Below are 25,357 nucleotides of genomic sequence, written 5' to 3'. Positions count from 1 at the left end.
AATTGCCTATGGAATAACAACCAAGGGTGTTTTAAACTTAATTCCGGAAGTTAGAACCAGTCGTGCACCTCTCGTACTTCTAATCTCTATGAAAAATGCCATGCCGACGCTGTGGATTACCACGCGATAGAATATGATGGGCTGTAGCTTCTATGATTCTCGAACGAGATTTCAGGTTCCCGTGTGCAGCTGACCGAGTCGCCTCCGAAAAGACCAAGAAAACTACAAATTAATTCACGCCCCCTCCCGAATTATTCCCTTTTCCTTCTGAAAGCCCTCCAAACCCACGTCTTAACAGTCCAAAGCGAGGGCCATTTTCAGGGAGAAAGCGGCGTTAAAAGTGTTTTCAAGATGTGTAACAAAAAATATTTTTGGTTAATATTTTTGAATATTAACAAAATATTGTTAATACAGTATTTGGGAGCCTGAAAGATTACCAGATCACATGTTAGCAAAAGAAAAGGGAGTGGGACAGGAAGAAGGAGACAATATTTTAAAACAGTGGTCCCCAACCTGGGGTCCCCAGATGTTCTTGGACTACAGCTCCTAGAAATCCTGCCCCAGCACAGCTAGTGGTGAAGGCTTCTGGGGGTTTTAATCCAAGAACATCTGGGGACCCAAGGTTGGGTTTCAAAGGGCTCTCGTCTTCTGAGGACCATCTCTCTCTACTTTCCAGAGTGTTTGCCTCCACAGAGTAGGAAATAGGAAATCATTTTGGAGTGCTCTCTGCCTAGGAAACCCTTGACCCTTGTTCTACTACTGGTTTCATAGCAGTCAGACACTTTCCATGCTCTTGAAGATGAGCTGCCTGTCCCCAGCGCTCTTTTTGGCTCGGGATGCAACACCTCCCTTGGTCTCCTTTGTATAAACATGAAAGAGGAAACTGCCACCAGTTCTTAAAATAGCAGATATAGCTTGCTTGCACACATTACCTTCAATGCCTCCGTTCTCCAGTCAGAACAGCTACTTGGATTCAGAAGCTACAGTGGCAGCAGGAGACTACACAGTGCCCAAAGGGTGGCAGAATGACCATCAGTGGCATAAGGGCTGACATCTTGTTGCTTAGCACACTAGAGTAGGCCCATCAAATCAGTGAGGATTTGATAAGTCAACTCCTCTATAAGTTCCATTGATTCAAATGGGCCAACTCTAGTTCTGACCTATGCTGAGTAGGCCCATTTTAACCAACAGAATTTGTGGAGGAATTTATTCACCAAGCAGCTTTGAGTCATTAGGTGCAACTACTCTGGTGCAACTGAGGATGTGAAGGTACATGATTTCATCCAGTGCCAGTCAGGTGTACATGCTCTGAGATTAATGCTTATTAAATCTTGCTGTGATCAGGTCTACTTGAGAAACATGTTATAAATACAGTATAATAAATACCTTTGGTTTTAATAGGAGGGAGCTTGACATAACAGCCTGCCTCACATAAAAGTGTGCTATAAAATAGGGTGTAATGTGATCCTTGCTGTTTTGAGGAACCAGAAATGAACATCTGGCACTTGGGGTGCAAATGATGTGAACTGAACTATCCCTGGGCTTAACTGCAAATATTGGAATAGTAGGAGGGTTTCACAGGCAATTTGATGAAGCTAGTGAGGCCACTTCAGAATAGTGGGGCTGGTATATAGGTTCAGAGGATTATAGCTTATTCCTATGAAAGTGGCCTTTAGCACCTTCAGATCAAGAAAGTACAGCTATGAGTAAAACCAGATAAACCAGTGATAAGAATCAGGCCAGAGTCTAATTTTAATCTCTGTAACACTAGTTCTGTACACACTCATTTATTATAATGACCCTTAATTAGTTTTTTTTACTGCCTATTTCTTGTAGATCTGTTTCACTAAAAATGGACAACCATTTCCTTACCCTGAATTGAATGCCAGGACAGCACATACATATCCAGGGTATAGGCTGCTTGTGGGCCACAGGAGTAGCAAAACTGTCTCAAGCAAACACCCAACAAGTATTTATCTGTATCTCTTTCACCCACCATTGCAGCCTGAAAAATGTATCAGGAAATCCACACAGTCCTCACCTTTGTAGAAAATGGAGGGCCTTACTATGATTCAGAAAAGCAATTCCACCCACTCTTTAATTTACAGTGCACGCACGCTCACCAAATAAATATATATATAAAAGCCAAAACACACAAACAACTCTCTCGGTGTCAATCAAGAGGTAAAATTACGGTCCTCAGGATGCTAGTCATTCTGCTGCTCAGCGTCCAGCTATTAAGAAAGCCATGATTTTGACACCCAGTTCCAGGAATGATTATAATGGGTGTGCCAGTTCCAGCCAAACAAAGCATTATTTCTTTAAAAAGGAATTTAGCCTCCAGCTTTAAAACAAACTCCTGTACATATTTACTAGTTCATAGGAAGTTCCATTCCCGTCCCTAAGACTTAACCTTGGCGTTAGGGTCCCCAGCATAAGGTGATGAAGGAAAAAAAAAACCCGGCGCACTCGAAAGAAGGCTGAACAATATTCCCGTGGTCAACTCTATCTTTTTTTTTTTTTTTTTTTTGTCTTATGTGCTCTTTTAAAGTCTTATCGTGAGCCATCTAGCGGTCACCCCGGGGAACGACCTGGTTCCTCCCCCCCCCCCCGCTACGTCCTCTCTATGATGGCCTGAGGCTTTTCTCTATGATCGAGAAGGGATGGGCATTCCTCAGTCTCCTCCTATCCTGTCAGTTTAAGGGCTGGGCGTTGTGGGATAAGCGCGGACTCGGTGGCGAGTCAGTGCTGCCAGCAGCCAGGCGGAGGTGGAGGTGGTGGTGGTGGTGGTGGTGGTGGTGATACTGGAGCTGGAAGAGGCAAAGGAAGAAGAAAGAGAAGGACAGACAGGGGGAAAGTAGGAAGAGAGGGGCAGTGCCCCCCCTCCCCGCCCTGGGGGCATCATGCCAACTGCCACAGCAAAAGTGGCAACACGGTTGGCCCAGGGGGTCACGGCCAAAAGGGCAGCCGTGGCATTGCTGGTGGCAGCGTATGGCGCCAAGAAGCTGTACCCCATCTTGCGGCGGCAGTGGGCGAGCTCAGACCTCCGGGTCAACTCTAACCCAACGAGACCCCCTCACCCTGGTGAGCCGTCGGCCAAATGGGGGGCCCTAGAAGAGGCGGCCGCATCGCAGCCTGGGGTCAACAAGGTGTTCTTCCTTCGCCTCTTGCGCCTCCTGCGGCTGCTGTTCCCTGGGCTGCTGTGCCAGGAGACCGGACTCCTGGCCTTGCACTCAGCTGCCCTCGCCAGCCGCACCTTCCTCTCCGTCTATGTGGCCCAGCTCGATGGGCGCTTGGCCCGCTGCATCGTCCGCAAGAACCCACGAGACTTTGCATGGCAGCTTTTCAAGTGGCTGCTCATCGCCCTCCCAGCCACCTTTGTCAACAGTGCCATTCGCTACCTGGAGGGGCAGCTGAGCCTGGCCTTCCGTGGGCGGTTAGTGGACCATGCCTATCAGCTGTACTTTGAGGGCCAGACCTATTACCGGGTCAGCAACATGGACGGACGCCTGCGCAACCCAGACCAGTCTCTCACGGAAGATCTGGTGGCCTTTGCAAGCTCTGTGGCCCACCTCTATTCGAACCTGACCAAGCCCGTGCTTGATCTCATTGTGACTTCCTATACCCTTGTCAGTTCAGCCAGATCCAAAGGGGCTGACACAGCCTGGCCCTCAGTAATCGCCGGGCTAGCGGTCGGCATCACTGCCAAGGTGTTGCGTGCCTGTTCGCCAAAGTTTGGACAGCTGGTGGCCGAGGAAGCCCGCCGGAAAGGAGAGCTGCGGTACATGCATTCCCGAGTGGTGGCCAACTCTGAAGAGATTGCCTTCTATGGAGGTCACAAGGTAAACTGAGCGGTGCGGGATACCAAGGTGTTTGAGGACAAAGGTAGGGTTGTCATTGGTGGGTTGCCAGGATGACTTCGGGGCTTCGAAGTACAGAGCTATAGTGTGGATGTGGAACTATCGGGGAAATCAAGAAGGGTGTTTGTGTTTTTTTACTCTCCGCTCTCCCTTTGTCTTGCCAGTTCCTCTCTATTTTTTAAAAATAACTAAATTATTATAATGGGGGCCACTGGTCTTTACTAAGAGTCGCCAGGTTGAATTGAAACTGATTCCAAAGAAGTTACATGAGCCGGTACCTTTGTTTACTCCTTGTTGCTTTGTAGTCCTTTTCCTTGAATCTGCCCTGCGCAAAGGAGCGGCCTTGACCTGTATTTACCCAGCTTGGAATCTCTAATTGTTTAGTAACTAGCTCCCACTCTGGTAGCAGCTTCCTGATTTCTTGTTGAAACCCTCTTTGGTTTCTGTTGCTCATGCCTGACTTCTGCCTGAACCATCAAAACAGCCCCAGGCCCTTCCAAGTTTGGCACTGGGGTAGCACTTAAAGGTTCCTGCATTCCTTTGACAGCTGAGGGTTTTGAAGGGCAGCGGGTGTGTGCTTTTATATGTGTGTATATGTGTACAGTTACATGTATTCATATCTTGGCCATTCAGACCCCCAGCTCTGGAAAGGCAGTGGGATCTAGCAATAGATTCACACTTCAGGATGCCTGAGTTCTTTCTGTGTCTGCTTCAGAGGGTGGCAGAGGAGAAGGAAGGGAGGCTGTTTGTACTGAAAGGGGTGTCTGATGTATGGCCAGTCATTTCTGCTACACATGTCATGGTCCTCTTCCCTTTGTTCCAATCTAGCTGCGTCAATTGCATTTCAAGGCCTGTCTCCCCACTTCTGGCAATTGGCCAGAATTAAGAGTAATGTTAGGTCACATTCAAACTTGTACCTCCTTCCTCGCCTCTTCCTCCTCTCTCTCTCTTTCTGTGCTCTCAGCCTCTTCCTAGAAGCAAAACACACAGACAAAAGGGCAGCACACACAGACACACATTACAAAAAATGTTTAGTGGAAAAGTTGCTCTTCAGAAAGAAGCTAGATAACGTCCCATGACTGGTATTAGTCATGACAATATTTGTCTATATAGCAGCAGGCTGCGTTCTGTTCAGAGCCGGGGGGGGGGAATCCTTTTTTAGACTACAGTGCCAGAGTCTCTCAACCACCATGGCCCATATATATACAGTATTAAAAAAGGAACTTTCCTAAGTTCTGATTTTGTTACCAGTTCTGATATTTAGTTTTGATACCTTAATTTTATTTCTTTTATCTTAATTTTAGTTTTTAATGATGTTAATGATGGCAATCACAGTTTTAATAGTTTTAATTTTAGTTCTTCTTTCATTGTAGCTCTTATATCTTAATTTCCAGAGGGACCTTTGTGTGCATGTGCAACGTATTGATTTGTCCCCCTCACTCCAGCCTCCCCTTTGGTTGGCCTTCAGCTTAAGAGAGGGGGGGGTCCCTTTCCAGTCTTGCACAGTAGATTGGGGAGATGGAGATGCACTAGGTAAAAATGTGGACAAGAATGTTTCTTGTGCTTACATGGACACCACCCAGATGATATAATGCCCCCTCCCCTGTTCCTGCTTCTCTTTCATCTATCAGTTGCCCTAACGGCTGTGCTTAGTGAGGAAGGAGAAATCCTGTTCCGGCTGCACCAGGAGTCTTTGGCCTAACTCTCTCAATCTACAGTGTGACCTTAGCACAGGGTTACACAACCAAGCCAGCCCAGTCCCAGTGGAGTCTCACTGCCATTTAACACAGTTAGTGAACCAATGGTCTATGTGAGGCCAGCAGGGCTTGTAGTATGGAGGTGGGGGAACAGAGCCGCTTCTTGATCTCACAGACAAAGCAGTTGGAACAGTGCTAGAAAGCGTGGCAAAACAACCTGAACTTCTAGCATTAAATTCAAAGCTCACTTTGGTCGTCATTGGATGTGATGCAAATAACAGTGTGGCTTCATCCCCGAGCCAGCATAGTGAAAGGCTCATTTGCATGACATTAGTAATTGGTTTGGTTTTATAGCAGATGTATCCGTTAGGGCTGCCTCAGAAATGGAGGCTCCTTAGGTTCAGTTCAGTTTGTCAGCAACAGGTTCAGCTGTAGCACTTTTTCTTTCTTAGTTCTGGACTAGACATAGCAGAAAGTGGAGAAGTTGCCCTTCTAGCTGAATCCTTGGTGATTCCAGCAGGAGGGAAGATGATACCCAGGTACCTGGCTTCTATTAGGGATGATGTGAAAGGGAGTAAAAAACAAAGTGTGCAGCTTGTATACTGCCCCATAGTATTTAAGCACTCTCTGGGCCATTCACAATTTAATTATGCAGGCTACACATTGCCTCCCCCCCACCCCCATGAGCTAAATACTCAACGTACCAACCTGAGAAGGATGGACGGCTGAATCAACCTCCAGCTGGCTACTAGAGCCCAGGATTGAACTCTGGTTGTGAGCAGAGGCTTCACTGCATGGCTGAACTTTAATGACTGCAGCAAGAGGCTCCTAACACAGCCTTCAGCAACTCATGGCCCTTCAGATCTAGTGAATTGCCATGCCCATCATCCCCAGCCAGCTGAAAGATGAGGGGAGCTATGACTCACATCTGGAGGGCACTGAGTTGGGGAAGGCAGGATTAAATTCTCTTAGCTATATTCTGAATCTAAAACTAATCCCCATTGTACACTTACTTCTGAGAAGATACCCATCAGATTGTACTACAAGGGTCACGGTCCTCAGTTTCTAACCACAGGGAAGCAAGTCCCACCGAGATTCCAAGAATTTACACAGATTACTGTGTTAGAGCAACAGAAGTGCAGATTTCTTCTCTGCTTAGTTTTCTCGAAAACACCCCTCCCTTTGTTTTGATAGCCTTTTCTCTCTCTTGACTGCCTTTCTAGCTCTGAATGGGAGCAGAATGCTCTTAAATCCAATTCACATATTCAGGGATATTACAACATCATGTGATGACCAGCAACAGGCCCATGTATGTTTTCACAAGCCCCTGCTCTTCTGCTGCTACTAATTAGCTCCATTAATAGAAATCAATAAGTGAAGCGTTTATTGGCATCTATCAAAACGTTGTTGTCTAAAGACCAAGCTGCTGCTGCTAAAGGCCGGAATGTGCAGAGTTGATTCCAGAGTTGGGGGCGCCCGCCTTTTCCAGCTTTTGAGCACAACAGAGGATCCTGCTTCTGATGCAAGAGAACTATAGTGCTATGCTTTTGAGACCAGGCTGCTTTTTACATCAAATTAAGCAAGTGGAGTGGAGCTAAAGTGACGAGCCAATCTCCGTTTGAGGCATTCCCTCCTTGGAGGTCTTGGGGCAAGCACAGTGGCCATGGAAGATGGGTACCCGAGAATTGCTGGACCCCGTTCCCAGAAACCCCAGCCTGCATGGCCGGTGGTGGGAAGGGACTGTAGAAGCTGTGGTTGAAAACATGTGGAGGGCCAAAGGTTCCCTGCCTTGCTCTCCAACCAGGCATCCTCTAAATGTCTTGGATTACAAGCCCTAGCATTCTTGGGCACCTGCTAGCAGTTGAATTATGAAACATTTCCAGGATGAGGAAGGTTGTCCTGTTAACAGTGAAGTTGGGGAGGGAGAAATGAATACTTCCAATCCTAAGCATCCATCCTCTAAATGTTGAGATGTGGCAAACCTATGCCACAATTCACAAGCTGCCTCTGTATCCCTTCTCTAAACATGCCATGAGTCCCAGCAGTTCTAGAACTCTCTCTCTCGTTTTCCCCCCTCCGCTCCCCACTGCCCCTTCCAGGTGGAGCTGTCCCTTCTACGGCGCTGCTACCAGGATCTGGCCTCCCAGATCAACGTGTTGCTCCTCGAGAGGCTCTGGTATGTCATGCTGGAACAGTTCCTCATGAAGTACGTGTGGAGCGCTGCTGGGCTGGTCATGGTGGCTGTGCCAATTATCACGGCCACAGGCTACTCTGAGACAGGTAAGGAGACCCACTCTTGTAATTCGGATGGAGCAAATGGGAGACACGTCCCCTAGAACAAAATAGAGGCGGGGGGAAGTAGCTTTGTGACACCCTGAGGCTTAATAAATGTGTGCCAACTTTACCTTACTAGTTTATAAGGAACTATGAGATTCCTTCTGTTTTTTTGCTTGAATAGACTAACATGGCTTCCTGTCCACTACAAAAACAGGCACAAAATGGTTATCAAAGATCATGCATGAACCTACATGAATATTTGTACTACTTCTATGAAACTGCTTGATTTTGTGTGTGGACTTTGAAACAATTACAGTGAATCGTTTTTAAAAAGGGGAGGAGGAGTTCATATCTTGATAGTTAGTGAAATAGCATGTCAAAGTTCTGTCAGTGTGGAATTGTTAAGGATGTTATCAGGTTAACAATTCAAAGTGCCGGCTGTCACCTTGCTCAGAGGCTTAGCCGGGTCAAACGGGCCAGGCAGAGTGGAACTCTGACACCTCCTCTTCAGACCTGCATCTGCAAGTCTTGACAAACTTTCATGCACGGAAGGTGCTATAGTGTGGAAGGAGAAAAGTGGAATGAAGTCACATAGCACCAGCCACTGCCAGTTTGTTTACTGTTGAACGCCTTTGAGGAGGAGCACTCTCTCTGAACAACAGGATTGCTGGTATTTTTGAAGTAGAAGGGAACATTTGTTAGAAACCAGGGTCGAAACCTGTGTCGTCATCGAACACATCCAAAGCAACAGGATGAGGGCACTATTTGAAGGCGAGTGGGTTCGAATTCTTAACCCTCCCGTTATTTTTCTTTGGCGCCTCTCTCACCCCAACCACTCTTCCAAAGTACACGCTGGATGCGCAGCCAAAGCACCAGATGGATAGTTAGAGGAGGAAAAGGGGGTTAAGGGGATTACAAGGGGAAAGCAGGGGGTGGGACAAGGGTTAAGTCCCCCAGCGGCCCATCTGCTGCTGCTGCTGCTTCGCCTCCTCTTGAAGCTGCAGTTTAGAGAATGGCAAGGCTAGACTTGGGTCTTTGCCAAGGTCTGCTCTTAGCCAAGAGGGTTTAAGGTCAGCCGCAACTCAGAGGAGGCAGGGTCCCTGCGTGTGCCTCAGACTATATACCTGCCTTGGCCAAGGAAACGACGAGTACATCTTGGAGTCCTTTTAGAGAAAGGCTGGCCCTGGGAAGAGGCCAGGAGGACCAGGGGACTGGCCTTCTTGCTTGAGGCAGAGGCCACCTTGTGCTGACTTTCTAGAGCTCTGTCTGCTGCCCTTACAAATGGTGGACCCGAGTTGCAGCAGGCTGTTCTAGTATTTCCCTTTTTATCCCCCCGCTCCCTGCCCCTTTCCACCGTGGGTTTCTGAGCGCTCTCCACCCTTGTTCCTTTCTCCTTTTTCTGAAGCTCTGAGGACGGTCTTAGTTGCTCCAATCTCTGCAACATGCCTGGCTAACGAGGTAACTAGAGATCGAGGGAGCAACCCCAAGCCCCACAGGCACTTCTCACCCGGCCTCTGCTGTTGACGTTGTTGCTAAGAAATGCTGGCACCTTGTTTTTTTTTTTATCATCTCTTGGGGCCAAACTATCCATTGTTGATAATAACCCATCAGAGCTGAAATCAGGTTAGCATTTCAGACACAGAAATCAGACTTGTCAGCACAGCTGTATTTTTTTTAAAAAAGACAAGTCAATTTGCAAACCAGTCAGGTGAAGTGAAAAAAGCTCTTCCTGGGACACTCAAATGCTTTCAGGAGCAAAGGAATATCACCTTCTAAGGATGAATTTTCTCCAATGTATAGTTTGGCCAGTAGCCTCTTGCTGCATTAAGCAAGGACACAGGCACAGAGCTGTTTAAATTCTCTTCTTCTTTCCAACTGGTCCTCCTTCCCTTCCATCTTATAAGAAGAGCAGCAAGGCAGTCTCAGAGTTTGTCCCTTGTATATATATCAGATGTGTAGGGGAAGAGTTTTGAGGGAGATACAAGTGATAATTGCACGGGTCCTTTGCTGGGGAATTCAAGCATCCTCTGCTGGGGTTTCAGAGCACATTACTCCCCATGTGTTTCAGAGGAGAGGTTCTGCCAATCCCTGTGGAAGATGCCGGGTGGAACAGGTTTCAGAAGCCTTTGCTCATGTTAGGGTTCTTCATGCAGGGATTACTCCCTAGGCTGAGTCAATCTTCCTCGTTGTGCACCATGACTCCTGTTAAACACCGATAGCTGCCCAGTTTTTGCTTTCACAGCAAAAACTGGAGCCTAAAAACAAATCACTTTAGCAGAGTTTTGCTCCAGCTGTGCCACCCTGTCCCAGAAGCATTCCCATCTGTTATTATAAAAGGAGGCTGCACTCAATACCAGGGAGAGGGGATGTGTGGCCATCCAGATGACACTGGCCGGCGATTTCCCTCCAGCCGACCCAGCATAGCCAAAGGTGGGGAATCACAGGAGCTGCCGTCTAACAGCAGTGAAAGGCAATAGGCTCCCTAGCCCCAATCTGTGTCAAGACAGGCTCTCACACATCCAGGCATTGGGAGGCAGGGATTCCTGGCAGATCCCACCCCAAAAAGAGAGGTAGAGCTACGCTACCAGGAGTAAAGAGAGAGAGAGGTTGCTCCCAGAGAGTTGTGTACCCTAATCTGTCTTCTTCCCTCCCACAACCTTGTCTCTTGCCAGACTCGGAGGCAGTGAAGCAAGCTGCTTTGGAAATGGAGGAGCAGGAGCTGGTGAGCTTAAGGACAGAAGCCTTCACCACCGCCCGGAATCTGCTGATGGCAGCGGCGGATGCAACCGAGAGGGTCATGTCCTCCTACAAAGAGGTGCGAATACCACTCAGCCAGCCTTCTCCAGCTTGGAGCCCTCCAGAGGTGTTGGGAGTACAGCTCCCGTGGTCCCCAGCTACTGGCTGGGGATGATGGGATGCGTACTCCAGTACTTCTCAGCAGCTCCAGGAGCGAGGAAGACTGAACCAAACACTCGAGATGACTTGGAGGCATTGGGTGTCTCTGTTTATTAAAGGAAGGGAACAATAAGTCACAATGTTATGTTATTCCTGAAGATGCACTTTTGTGGAGGCCGTGGAGGAGACCCAGTCAGGTCATGGGAAACCTGCAATCAAAACTTTCAGACATCAACTGCCAGATTCCTTGTAATGCCTTAGAGTCTGCCTTTTTAGGCAGCGGTGTTTTCCATCACCCACACATGTGACCTTTGACTCAGAGCTATTCACCACTAATTTATGGGGCTGATACTGATCTGTAACAGCCTAAACACTATGAAGCAACACATCCAACTCTGCCCTCCTGTGCATGCTGTGTTTGCATACTTGGGAGTAAGTCCCATTAAACTCCATAGGAACCTACAGTGGTGCTTCGCTTAGCGATCGCTCCATTGAGTGATGAAATTCCTTAGCGATGGCGTTTTGGCCATTGTCAGAGCAATCGCTTAGTGATGGCCCCATGGGGAAAAATCGCTATGCGATGATCGCAGGGAAGGGATCACCGCAAAGCCCCCATTTTCGGCCAGCTGATCGGCGGTTTCAAAATGGCCACCGGAAAACAAAATGACCACCCGCTGTGTTGCCTCGCTTTAGAGGCACCAAAAATGGCCGCCGCAATGGAGGATCTTCGCATAAGGTTAGTTTTAAAGCCCATAGGAATGCGTTAAACAAGTTTTAGTGCATTTCTATGGGCTTTTAAAAATCGCTTAGTGATTAAATCGCTTAGCGACGTTTTTTCTGGAACGGATTAATGTCGCTAAGCAAGGCACCACTGTATTTCAGAACAGAGATAAGCATGGGGTCTCTCTTAAGAGAAATTTTTCTTCCTGTGCTCAGCAGCAGCCTCTGCACTGCTATTTTTTTAACTCTGTTCAAAATGGCTTCATTCATTCCTACAACTAAACAGTCCTAGTTAGCAATTCCAAGCCTGTCCCATAGCAGTGCTATTCCTAAAAAATTCCCCACATGTGCTGTCAAGCCCATTCTGACCTACGGTGAACCTTATCGGAGTTTTCTAAGTACACTCAGAAGTGGCTAACCATTCCCTGGGGTCATTCCTGGGACTGTGCATCTTGCCCAAGGCCACACAGGCTGGCTCTTGTTCCGGGAGGGACAGTGGGGAATCAAACTCGCAACGACTGGCTATGCAGCCAGGTACCTAACTCACTGAGCTATGCGGCTATCTTGGGCACATAAAGATTATGCAAATTAAATATTGAGGTGTGCAGATTAAATATTTTCTTGAGCTGTATAATTCTGCTTCTGCAGGTACAAAATCCCCATTGCTGGAATTTCTCCTCGTACGTCCCTTGAGATTTCACCTGGCAGTAGCCATAAATTTTTTTAAGTCTGTCTTTGAGTAATAAAGAACAGAAACTGGATTTTAAAAGAAAGAAAGCTGAGCTGCTTAGAGACATATATTCAGTTTTATTGTTACTAGATTAAGGTGGGGCTGATTTTAAATTGGGGCTGGGAGAATGAGTGGCTGTAGCCAGTAGTCGGGAGTTGTAGTTTAATAATACTTGGTGGCTAGATGTTCTCCATCCCTGCTTTAAGCTGTTACACGTATTTTAATTAAATGACAGGCTTGTTCCAGCTTTTTTGTATTACAGGATGCCCTGATAGCTCTTTGGTAGAACTCCTACTACTCCCATTTAAATACATCTGAAGATCAGAGTGATACCAGTTTACATCATCTTGCGCTCTGGGTCTGCCTACTCGAGACTATATATCTGATCCTTTTCACTCGTGTTCTTCTACAGATACTGTACTGACCTGTTTATTTCTTGACATGTCATTTGTTATGTAGAGATCAAAAACATGCTTTGAAAGATGTTATTGGACCACTGCAAAGTTCTGCAGTAATTCTGGGTACTGTATGTCATGGGTGAAAACAGCACAGAATATCACTTCTTCTTGGGCAGAAGCCTAGATGAGTCAAGATCTGACTTTCTTTTCTGGCAGGAAAAAAAGACCAAGCATGCTGCTTAAATACTGCCCCATAGTTCTTAAAAAGCCTTTTCTGTGTGGTTTACAATTTAATTATGCAGGCTCATACAGCAGGATGCTTCAATTTTTCCTTCCTGTGGCAGGTGACTGAGTTGGCTGGATACACTGCACGAGTATATGAGATGTTCCAAGTGTTTGAAGATGTGACATCTTGCAACTTCCGGCGTCCTGGAGAGCTTGAGGAAAAGCAGGCTCATGCTGGGACAGTGATGCGGCATGGCGTGCGTGTAGAAGGACCGCTCCAAATACGAGGTAAGGCTCTCCACCTTCAAAGTACATCTGGCTGATGTGGCCCACTGGCCTCTTGCTGGTGCTTGGAAACTGCTGGACGCACCCCGCTAGATAGGGGGGCACCTGTAACGTCAGTAGCATCAAATGGTGGCACAAGCAGGAATCAAAGTAAAGTTGTATTCTTCTGCCCACTCACTGAGGAGTACATCCCTAGTGGGATTTTTTTTCTCAACCAGCATGCATAGGATCTGGCTGTAGACATCCAGAAGGAGCTAGGTGGCCCACATACAGGACCTGTTAACCCAGAATAAGCAAAGTGTGGCCCTCTGGATGTCATTGGACTGCAGCTCCCATCAGCCGTAACCATTGTAGCCCGTGGCGATGGATACTGGAGGCTGCAGTCTCCAAGAACATCTGGAGCACCACCACCAGTTGCTCGCCCCTGGGTTGAATGGTAGCATCTTCTCAGCTTTGCTCATTTGTCGAGTCTTTGTTTGGTGCCTGGTCCACTTTGGCTGATAATCCTGATCAGTCACTCCCCTGGATATTCAGTAGGTGACAAAAGACCTCCTTTTCAGTGGTCTGCCTTTGTCTGGGCTGTACCACCCTAGACTGCAGAGGAAATCTCCTAGAAGATGACGCAATACAAACCACAAACAAACAAAATTCTCTGTGCTTAGAACACTGGCATCTTCTCTGTTTAGCTGCTCTTCTCCCTTTTCTGTGAACAAAAAATAATTAAATTAGATCCTAGTGCTTAATTTTCTCTACTCTTTTGAATGGACACAATAACTAAAAAGAAAAAGGGAAGGAAAAGAAAAATACCGTGTGACAAAGACGATTAACTGAAACATGTCTTTTGGCATTTGGTTTCCTGTGTAGAGGAATTTAAATTTTGCACATATTTTTTGTATGGAGGTGTATGCAGGCAGGTGGGCATCTGCAATCTGTGCTGGTAATGCTCAGAGATAAGTAGGACACCTCACTGACTACTAGGTATCTCTACCAAAACATTGAGATGGAATTTCCCCCCATGCCCTAGGCCTGTTTGAACCTTGCATATCTTTTCTAACCCTCTCTAGGCTGTGTCGTGTACGGTTATTCTTGAGGGCAAGCAGACTGGAAATTGTCCATAATAGATATTTCAGTTTCTTTGTACAGTTGTTGTTTAGTCCGACTCTTCATGACCCCATGGACCAGAGCACACCAGGCCCTGGTCCCCCATATTTGCGGGGAATCAGTTCCACAATTTACCATGAATACCTGAAACCACAGATATATGAACTCTCAAAGTTCATACAGTACAAGGAAGTGGGACAAAGGCCACAAAGGGCTATTCTTGTGTGTTGTATATAGATAGGGCTTCGGTAAACCTTGGGAAAGTGAAACCTTGGATACCAGTCCCGCGGATACAGAGGTCCTATGTGTTAAAATACTTGATACCATTAGTTTACCACTTTGAACTGTGGGCAAAATCGAAGAAAAATCCCAAACCACTTTTGATGATTTGCTGATGTTGTCAGCTGCCCTTCTCTGTTTGAGTACCAGGCTCTCTTTCTGACAGAAAGCCCTTTCCTGTGATCTCTGTGCTTCACCCATCTTCCAGGCACAGATGACCATATGCAGAACAACTTTTCCAGTTAAACCCACCTCTTTCAGTCTCTTTTAGTTTCTGCTGCTCTGTGTCTGTTCTTGTTCTTTTTTTCCAATGTTGTGTCTCTCTCTTTCTCTCTCTCTGTCTCTCCCTCTTCCTCCCCCCCCCCCCCGCTGCTCTTCAGCTTCTTCAGCTCTCCCAAATGGACCTTCTCTCCTTTCACCTCTCCCTCTCATTCTCTGCCCTTCCCTCCATCTGTTTGAGGCAGTTCTTGTGCTGTTTGCTCTCTGTTGGCGGTTGTTAACCTGGCTGCTCACATTCACACTTTTAAGCCAAAGGCCGCACTTCTAATTTTAGTTTGGTGTGTGTTGTGTGTTTGGGTGAGTTGGATTTATAGTCTCACCTTTCAACCCAAAATTTAAAAAGCTTGGATTGCGAGCTTAAAACTAACCAAGAATTCATAAGGTTCCACAAGAGAGCACTGTCTTTCATTGTGGATTTGGTGCCCAGTCTCTTCCTCCCCTTCCCCTATCCCTCATCTCACCTCCACCCCTTCTTGCTTACAGGGCGTGTTGTTGATGTGGATAATGGAATTATCTGCGAAAACATCCCTATCATCACTCCCACAGGAGATGTAGTAGTCGGCAGCCTCAATATCCGTGTAAGTAGTCAAGACAAACAGAGGCTGGATCCAGTAGGGCAAGTGGCTCAGTGTCCTCCTGTGTGTTGGCTACAAAGGGCGGTAAAGAAAGGCACACTTTTTTACCCAGCAAAGAAGGTAGTATAAGAGTGTGGAAGCCTTCAGAACCAGCATAAGAGATGGGCACAAAGTACTTCATGTGCCTTCATCATAAGTCATCTGCATGGCAGCACAGCTGCTACACATTCCTTTCCCCCACTCCCCTCGCCAGCACCTCCACTCACCAGCTGGCACACGCTGCTCCCTCCCTGTCATGCGATCTTCCAGTCTGGGCAGGAACCTGGACTTCCCTTCTCTACCTCCTCCAGCAGCTGCCCACTCAAAAGGCAGCAGTGCAGGAATCCCTGCCCCACCTCCTTATCTGAGTGGCCAACTGCTAGAGGAGGTGGAGAAGGAAAGTCCAGGCTCCTGCCCAGACTGGAAGATCTCAGGATAGGGAGGAGGGAGCAGCGTGTGCCAGCTGGTGAGTTGAGTTGCTGGGGAGGGGAGTGGGGGAAAGAAATGTGCAGCAGCTGTGCACTTAGTGCTCATCTCTAGTAGCAATATCTCAGTGATGGTGTAGGACTCAGGAGACCTGGGTTCAAATCCTTGCTCAGCCACAGAAATTCACTTGGGGGTGTGTGGAACTGGTAAAACCACTGTTTTAACACCTAAAATAACTTCAGAGCTCTATTAGGATTGCTATACATTGGTTCTGACTTGATGGCATGTAACACACACACACACACACACAGAGAGAGAGAGAGAGAGAGAGAGAGAGAGAGAGAGAGAGAGAGAGAGAGAGCAATATTTAAGGTCTCCTGAAAGTAAAACATTCAGGGTTTCACACTGCATAGTAGTCTTGCCTCTGACCAGGAAGCAATGTGCTTTAGTTTCCACACTGTGTGGGGGACATTGTTACTCCTACCGGAGTAAGGTTACCAGCTGGCTGTTAAGAGCTACCTGGTGTCCAGGGAATTGCAGGTGTCAGCTAACAAGACGGCTCTCAAGCCCACAAGAGACAATCCCCTCCAGACTTCTCGTCAAAGCACAGGAGCAAAACAGGCCTCCTTTTCCAGTCAGTTGAAATTTCTGTGGGTAAAATGTCCACATTCTACCCTGGTTCTATCCTCTGGCAGGGCACGGATATTGAAAATGGTTTCTGGAGCAGAGTGCTGTTTCACATGGACTCCATGCTTCTATCTCCCTTCCAGATGGAAGGGTGATAGAAGCATGGAGAAGGCTGTGGTGGGATCTGTAAGCTTTTTGTAGGCTGAGGGCCAGTGGGCAAGAGATATCTAGCAGCAGCGCTAGGGGGTGTGAGTGGGTGGGGGATGGCGATGCACATGCCTGTTACAAAGTCAGATGAGGGGGTGGAGGTGAGAGGCAAGACGTGGATTGGGCACAGGAATAAGGCCTTGATCGCTGCCTTCTGGCCATTATCTCTGTGCAAAAAGGGTTGGAAATGTGACAGGAATATAGAACCAGATAGGGAGAGAGGTAGTGAACTGACATGGTTCAGAGGCCACTCTTATGGCCCCAGATGGATAAAGTCAGCTGGCATATTGCCCGAGAGGGCTGTTAAGGTCACAGAGACAAACTCCTGCCATATGTTCTTGGGCATATTATTAGGATTCCTAGAAATGGAGGGCATTGGTTCAAAGGCCAAGAGGAGCCAGGGTGATCAGTCCTTCTTTCTGTCTTTCTGCTGCCCCCTTGCAGGTGGAGGAGGGAATGCACCTGTTGATCACAGGCCCCAATGGCTGCGGGAAGAGCTCCCTATTCCGGATCCTAGGGGGGCTCTGGCCGACCTACGAAGGTGTCCTCTACAAACCACCCCCCCATCGTATGTTCTACATTCCACAGAGGTATAAGCAGGCTTTTGCAGGGAAGGAATGGGAGAGAGAGGTACTCTGTAATACAGATCTGTTCAGCACTGGTTAGGCCTCATCTAGACTAGTACCGTATCCAGTTCTGGACGCTACACTTTAAGAAGGATGCCACCAAACTGGAGCAAGTTCAGAAGAGAGCAACAATGGTGATCAAGAGACTGGAAACCAAGCCCTATGAGGGAACACTGAAAGAAATGGACATGTTTAACCTTGAGAAAAAAAAGAACAAGGGGAGATCTGATAACAATTTTCAAATACTCGACAGGGAGTCATACAGAGGAGGTGCAGGATCTGTTCTTGATCATTCCCGAAACCAGATTCAGGCTGAATATCAGGAAAAAAAAACTTCATAATTGTTAGAGCAGTACAACAATGGAACTGATTAGGTGATGTGAGAGGTGGTGAGTGCTCCAACACTGGAAGCATTCAAGAGAAAATCGGACAACCATCTGTCAGATCTGCTTTGATTTGATTTATATTCCTGCCTTGGGAAGGAGGTTGGACTCGATGCCTTATAGGCTCCTTCCAAGTCCATTATTCTATGATTCTTAGAAGAAATAAGTTACAAGTAACATCATTTGTTATAATGAGTTACCTCTCAATAACAAAGACATGAAAATGTCACATTTCAACAGTTATGGGAATGAAGTTACTATTTGTCCTGGTGTAACAAATGGATTTTCCAGCTCCTTTAAGGCCATTGAAAGTAGAGACGATGAGAGACATTTTGGTAGGGATTGTGGAAGTTTTACTCTGTTCTCTCATTCGATCTAAGTTACTCTTGTTTAAGTAATGAAAATATGGTAAAAGCAAAAAATGACATAATATTTTCTGAAGTCAACGAACGACAACAGTGAACTAACTACTTTTTAAAGTCTCTTATGAGTAATGGGAACAAATTACTTGTACAAAAACTTTTCAGGCTCCAGCATAATGAAATCAGAAGGGTAGGATTCCTAACTTCTGTTCCAAGTGTTGTGTGAGGAATCATTTAAAATCAGCAGTGCTGTGGAAATTTAGATGCTTGTGTACATGCTGCTACTCAGAATGTTAATCATTTTTTATCTTTGGGGAAAAGAATGAGACAGAACTATGGCCCTTGCTGGCAAATTCCAAACAGGTAGCCATATTTGTTTATTTATTTAAAATATTTGCTTACCCTACCTTTCTCCTTTAAAAGGACCCAAGGCAGTGTACATCATTAAAAGACAATATACGAACACTAAAAAGGATCCAACAAAGACCACCGCTAATGAAAGCAACACCAAAAGCATTCAAAGCCGAAAGGCACAGCAATCTGTTTTCAAACCCTTCTTGCAGCCGGTCATTAAGTCATGCTCATCTTTTGTTATTAGTCATGCTGGCAAAGAGGCTGACGTGTGGGTGCCTGACCACCCTCTCCATCTGTAATACAAAGATCACGACTCTGACCCACTTGAATGGGCTGCTGAAAGCATTACTGAAACATAGTGGTGAAATCCTGTTGTGCAGTTACGCAAACGGTGTAACTTTTGGAAGCAAACTGCCATAAATTAACACATCTCGTAAGTGCTCTATAGCAGTGGTCCCCAACCTTGGGCCTCCAGATGTTCTGGGACTTGGCCCAAAAATCCTGGCCAGCAGAAGTGGTAGTGAAGGCTTTTGGGAGTTGTAGTCCAAGAACATCTGGAGGCCCAAGGTTGGGGACCACTGCTCTATAGGGTTTCAAACAGTATGTGGGGGGGGAGCTTTGAATCTTTTCAAATGTCCTGTAAATGACCTATGCCAGGAACTGGATAGAGAGTCTTGTGTCCCTTGTTGGTTCTGCTGGATCTCTCAGTGGCTTTCAATACTATTGACCATGGTATCCTCCTGACCTCTGTCTGTGGAATGGGACTTAGGGGCCCTGTTTTATGGTGGCTCCAGTCCTTCCTGGAGGAGAGAGCTCAGAAGAGGCAGTGCTGGGGACAGGATTCCTGTTCGACACCCTGGCCACCAACCTGTGAGGCCCCATGGGGATCTCTTTTTGTCTCCTAACATCAACGTGAAATCACTGGGAGAGATTATCCAAGAGTTTTGGGGTTTGGTGTCACCAATATCCTGATGATACCCAACTCCTTGCCCATCTAAATCCAGGGAAGTTATTTCGGGTCTAGATCAGTGTCTGGTATCAGTCATGGGCTGGATGGGAGTGAATAAAACTTAATCCAGACAAAACAGAGGTGTCCCTGGTCCATCAAAAGGCAGTTCAAGAAATAGAGGGACAGCTCCACTGGCTGTTTCTGGGCAAAATTCAAAGTGTTGGCTTTAACTTCTAGAGCCCTAAATGGCCTGGGTCCAAGCTATCTCAAAGATTGTGTCTCCCATTATGAAGCCGGCTCAGGTGTTAGGATCATCGGGGAGGCCTTTCTCTTGGTCCCCCCCACCTTCAGAAGTGTGTCTGGTGGGGACCCAGGAGAGGGGCTTCTCTTTTGCTGCTCCCAGACTTTGAAACTCCCTCCCACTGGAGGCCAGGCTGGCCCGCATCTTTGCTGTCCTTCCGCAAGCAGGCAAAGACCTTTCCCTTCAAACAAGCCTTCCCTGAGTGGCTGGCTACAGGAGTGTGGCTTGTAGATGGATTGTTACGCGTTACTGCTCTGACTGGGTTTTGAGTACTACGTAGGGTTACCATCTCTCAGAGTGGTACTTGTTTGTTCCTTTTTAATATTTGTATACTTACTGTTTTAGCTTTAAATATTGTCTTTTGATTATGTAAGCGTATCTGCTTGGTGTTTCAATTTTCAATTGTTTCAATTGCAGGCCATACATGTCTGTGGGCACCCTGCGGGACCAGGTCATCTACCCAGACACAGCAGAGGATATGGCACAGAAAGGAAAGACGGATGCTGACCTTGAGCGTATATTACGCATTGTCAACCTGATCTATATTGTGCAGCGAGAGGGAGGTAAGTACCACTGGAAGCAGCAGGCCATGTCCCGGTCGGGCAAAGAAGAAGGAAATCCCCATGAACGTAGGGGAGACAGCTGGTTCGCAACATATTTGAACGTGCTACTCTCTAGTTATACATGAAGCAGGAAGTGGATGGGCCAGTGAGGGGCTTGCCAGGGCTTGAGCCATCACCCGGAGACTGTGTGGCCATGGAAATCTCTCTTCTTCTTTTTTCTTTTTTTCCTATTTGTGGGTGGAGCCAGGCTGGGAAGCAGTCAGCGACTGGAAGGACGTGCTCTCAGGTGGCGAGAAACAGCGAATGGGGATGGCTCGGATGTTCTACCACAGGTTAGTGTCTGGTCGTTTTTCTTTCCCTTTTGTTCTTCCTCCAATCAGTTGAACCGCAGATTTCCCTGCGGGGAGGCAGGAGTCTTCCTGAACTTGCTGATCACACCACATCTCTTTTCTCCCAGCAAAAAAGGAGAACTAAAGCTAGGCCCAGGGGTTAGTCTGGGAAGTTTACCAGGGCAACAGAAAAGGGACGTGGTCAGGATCACAGCCAAAGGGTAGAAGAAGAACAGACTGAGCGAGACGAGGGAAAGAAAAGGAAGTGAGACAGCATAGCAGCAAAACAGGAGGGTGTGTGTGATCTGGGTAGACTGAACGGGCAAGACAGACTCAAACTGGGTCTCTCACATGGACCTGCTTCATCCTCCTAGGCCAAAATACGCTCTGCTGGATGAATGCACCAGTGCGGTCAGTATCGATGTAGAAGGCAAGATCTTCCAAGCAGCAAAGGATGCCGGGATAGCACTGCTCTCCATCACCCATCGACCTTCGCTATGGTACGTCTTGATCCTGTCCCCATGTCCTTCAGACCGGAATGCTATCCTTCTGGTAACGATGTGAGGATGCAGCAGGTTTGTAAAATGAGCACACGTCTTTGAACTAGGAGTAATCACTGAAGAGGTTTTATGGTAAGGAAAAAAGGAAAAACACGTCCGTTGTTGTTCCAAGACTTGAATCAGGAGAAAATTAGATTAGGGGCCAGGGAATCAGATGTGGGCGTGGAAGCCCCTAGAGCTGACTTCCGTGTGTTTAACATGCCCAGTAAGGAGGCACCTCCATGGCTGGCCCTCCTCTGCATTAAAAAAAAGGAGAAGCAAAAAGAGATTGTTTCTTTGACAGAGACAGAAATGATTAGAGGAAAAAGTGATCCAAGGGCAATGACCTAGAAGTGGACACTTTAAAAAAGGAAGAGAGGCCAAAATGTGCTGTCACACCTGGCGCTCTCTCTGTTCATCTCTCCTCCTACATCCCTCCCCTAGTTAACTGAAATACGGCTTTGCCATATTACAGTAGGGCCCCAACCATCCACAGGATCAATATCCACTGATTCACTTATCCACTGCCTGAAAATACTCACTCACTCACTCTCACTCGCTCTCTGGTGTGCGCTCTCTCTCTCTAGAGATATATCCAAAGTGCATTTGCCAGACCTGGCCACTAGAGGGAGCCAGAGGCCATGTAATGTATAGCATTCAATACTTCCATGTTTTTCAGCATCTGTGGGAGGCTTGCAATTGATCCCCCATGGATATCCCAGTCTGCCAATGGACCTTCCTTCCTGGTTCACCGGCCCTTGCTAAAAGGACCTTTTCCTCTCCTTTTTTTAAATCAGTATCTTTGTTACATACATATCCCACCCTTACTCAAGGCTTCCTATTTCAGTTTTGTGTTCACTGGCTCCCAATAACGGCAGCCTCTTTATGCTATATGCTCCCCTGGACCTTCTTCAAAGATCCTTTTCTTATGCACAGCTCTACGGCTCTGTGGCTAGTTAGGATCAGTTGGTTGCCACAGACTCAGTCTTACTCTGCCTTTCTCTGCTCCAACTCCACATCTTGTGGGATCAGCCACCCACTCGCTCATATGTTGAGCCTTTGAGGGGCCAGGAGGAGAGCTAGAAGAAGTCTTGCCGAAGGCCTCTTAAGGGATTCCGTGGTGTGTCTCTTCTTCCCCGAAAATAGACTCTTACCACTAACGAGTGGAATCTGTGTGCTGGCTTTGCCTGTCTGGAACTCAGCCACCATCCCCTTTTTTTTTCCTACCCCAGCAGGGGACTTGGAGGAGGAATGGGAAGTATTAGAAAGGGACATGTATTTGTTTTATTTATTTATCAGGTATACTTACATTCCTCTTTTCCATCAGTGAAGTATATGTGGCTGTCCTCCTCTTTCTCTCTGCTTGACCTTCCAAATAGCCCCATGGAGCAGAACAGACACATACACACACACACACACACACACACACACACACACACACACACACACACACACACAGAGAGAGAGAGAGAGAGAGAGAGAGAGAGAGAGAGAAAGCAAGTGCCTAACCCAAGGTCCTCCTGTGAATGTCATGGCCAGTTGGGGACTTAACCTGGCTCTCCTGTCCAGCGCTCCAGTCATTGCAACACACTGTCTCTGTGCTGGAAGGGCCCTCTCTATTACTCAGCTGCTTCTGGGCTCTCATTATAATATGCCAGAGAACTACCCCGTGCTCCGGATTCAGTGCCAGGAAGAAGTATCTCCCTCTTCCAGTAACCTTAATTACTCTGGATAGATCTGTTTTCATCTCATTTTGGAAACTAAGAAAGCCTGGCCTTTTTCAGTCTTTGGGTAGGAAAGAATCCTGCTTGAAATCCCCAGAGAAATTGATGCTGCCAGTCTGAGCTGATACTACAAGGGTAGACAGACCAACCATCTGAGTCAGCTTAAGGCTATGATGTTCCTAATCCGGCCCTCAGTTACATTTATCTTGACTGTGGTAAGAGCCAAATGATCACCCCCTTACCTCCTTCCAGCAAGGTGGCTGCCATTTTTTAAAACTAGCATATCTGCAGTTTTTTTCCCAACTCCCTGCCTCCTCTCAGCTCAGGGCTTTAGCACACCTGCCAGAAGAACTCCAGTTACACCAATTTGGCCATTACACGACATATGGCCAGCATCAATTCATTTGCTCTGGCAATCAATCTCCCTCTCACCAAGAGAATCATTTTAAATTGTACCAATGATAAATTGTTCCATTCCTTATTGTTTCAATTGCTGTTGATTTATTTCCTTTGCAAAGGGGTCAATTTCTAGGCGCTGTGGCCACTTCATGGTGTGGCTACTGTGCTTGTACCTTTAAAAAACACTTGAAGGGATATTGATAAATCACTAGTAGCCGCTGTCACAAAAAAATTAATACATTGCTTAGAAGGACACAGCCTTCTCCCTCCCCCTTGCCTTTGTGAGTGAAGGAGGGCTTGAGATTTCCTTCTTTGAATTGTAAAGAAAAGAGAGTTGCCTTTTTTTTAAACCCTGCTCTTCACAGTACTTTGCAAGTCTTTTAAAACCCGCTTCCTCCTGCTGGCACTGTTCAAAAGGGAAAAGAAAAATTAAAGCCAAGAACTGAGAAGAAGAGATATGTAGGGAAATAAGGAAAAGGGGATGAGTGAGTAAAGGAGAGAAGGGAAAAGGGGAGGAGGAGAGAAGACTCCTACCACTTAATTGATATATTACCTTTTGTGATTTTTTTAAAGGATAAGGGAGAGGCTGATTGCCACAAAAAACACTAGAGAAAATGAATCCGTATAATATTAAAGAGTAGTGTAGCCTGCTATAACGGTTCAAACAGAAATAAATGAATCCACACAAGTTAAAAACAATGTAAATGCTCTCACCGATGTATATACTATGTGATGCAGAAAAAGTGTATCGGTACAACAGAGGGTTGAAATGAGTCAGTACAACTGGGGTTCTTTTCTCACATGTGGTCAAGCCCTTAGTTAGCCAAGGCAGAGAGTTCCTGCTGAGCCTGCAGAAGTAGGAAACCTCCTGCCATTTGCCCTGCTGACCAGCAGAGGCTGCTATAGACTGCCCCTCCAGTCTGCTGCCCTTTAGGCTGAAGGCTGGGCAGCCCAGGAGTTTTTCCTGGGACCTCCTTGCAAGGGAGTCCCTTGACTGCAGATATCCCGAAGACCTCCTTGAAGGAGCCATGCTTTCTGACAGGAGAGGATGCACCTGCTGAGTTCTTCCTTCCTGTGCCTGTCGGGAAGGGGACGGGACGCCAGTTCTGTTTTGAAGCCAGCAGCTGTTGGGCCTGCTGCCCGCTGCCCTCCTCCCTGCGCTCCAAAGGCTTCCTCTTCTCCTGATATCTCTCCCTGCTTCCATCAGCCCCTCTGGTCCCTGGCTGCTCTCCCGAGCAGGGAGTCACGTCCCCAGCAGGAAGCTGTGCGGGTGGGGGAGGGCGTTGCGGCCTCATCCCTGGAGACTGAGAGCTGCTTTGTTCCTGCCTCCCCCAGAAACATCTCAGTGGAAAACTCCCCTCCCTGTGGGGAGCCAGGGATGCCAACCCCACCCACACACAGGGCCCCGGCTGGACCTAAAAGAATAAGGTGGCCACTGCAGAGCGGAGGTGGGGCGGGTGGGTGGGTGGAGAGGCCGAGACTGAGGCAGAAAGGCAGCTGCAGAAGGCCTGGAGTGAAGGACGACAGCTGGCACAGAAGGTCAGTGGACTTCCCTCCCTTCCTCCGTCCCTCCCTCTCCCTCTTAAAAAACAGCCACAACACCCTGCCATTTTCTTTTCAGGAAGTACCACACCCATCTCCTGCAGTTTGATGGAGAAGGGGGTTGGCGTTTTGAAAAATTGGACCCCGCGGCCCGCCTGTCCCTGCGGGAGGAGAAGCAACGCCTGGAGCAGCAACTGGCTGGGGTGCCCGAAATGCAGCACCGCCTCAGCGAACTCTGTCAAATCCTGGGCGAAGACACCGCCTCTGAGGCAGTGGGACAGGTCTGAGATGGATGGGGGGGAGCACCCTGAGGCACCCCCATCCCCTTCCTCAGCCAGGAGCTCTCAGAGGGATTCCCGGCTGCCGTGCTCTCGTCTCAGAGAGCCAGCGATCCTCCCTGCGAATGAAGGAGTTGTCCGCTTTTTGTCCCAGCCGGGGGACTGCTTACTGGTGGCACCCATTCCCTGTGCACTTTAATAGCCGCCTCTGACACTCCCTTGCCTCGTGGTAGGCCTCGAGGGAGGGAAGGAGGGAAGGGGTCGCCCCATACTGCCAAGTGTTTTGACGTCTGCCCGTCCCTGTGGGAGATTACCTCCCGAACCCACAGTGCCTGATTACCCCAAGAGATCATCACTCGAAAACTCCTCACAGGTGTGAATTGTGCTG

General features: G+C 47.5%; 1 protein-coding gene across 1 annotated transcript; it reads left to right on the top strand.

Moving 5' to 3' along the window:
* The first annotated feature begins 2,773 nt into the window (after window positions 1-2,773).
* ABCD1 (ATP binding cassette subfamily D member 1) lies at window positions 2,774-25,124 on the top strand. The gene is made up of 10 exons (XM_020792957.3): window positions 2,774-3,842; window positions 7,657-7,837; window positions 10,507-10,649; window positions 12,922-13,090; window positions 15,230-15,324; window positions 17,065-17,210; window positions 20,013-20,158; window positions 20,406-20,490; window positions 20,862-20,987; window positions 24,771-25,124. Exons 1-10 carry the CDS (start codon window positions 2,904-2,906, stop codon window positions 24,976-24,978), a joined length of 2,238 nt encoding a protein of 745 aa, XP_020648616.2. The 5' UTR covers window positions 2,774-2,903; the 3' UTR covers window positions 24,979-25,124.
* Window positions 25,125-25,357: the final 233 nt, after the last annotated feature.

Source organism: Pogona vitticeps, chromosome 2 (assembly GCF_051106095.1).
Source record: "Pogona vitticeps strain Pit_001003342236 chromosome 2, PviZW2.1, whole genome shotgun sequence".
Classification (NCBI taxonomy): Eukaryota; Metazoa; Chordata; class Lepidosauria; order Squamata; family Agamidae; genus Pogona; species Pogona vitticeps.
This window is presented reverse-complemented; position numbering and strand designations above follow the sequence as displayed.

Bases quoted from the DNA above. Each gene is read 5' to 3' on its own strand.
- ABCD1 (XM_020792957.3), top strand. From the start codon at position 2,904: ATGCCAACTGCCACAGCAAAAGTGGCAACACGGTTGGCCCAGGGGGTC. The intron at 7,838-10,506 runs GTAAGGAGACCC...GTCTCTTGCCAG, and splicing joins CACAGGCTACTCTGAGACAG to ACTCGGAGGCAGTGAAGCAA. The intron at 20,491-20,861 runs GTTAGTGTCTGG...TCATCCTCCTAG, and splicing joins GCTCGGATGTTCTACCACAG to GCCAAAATACGCTCTGCTGG.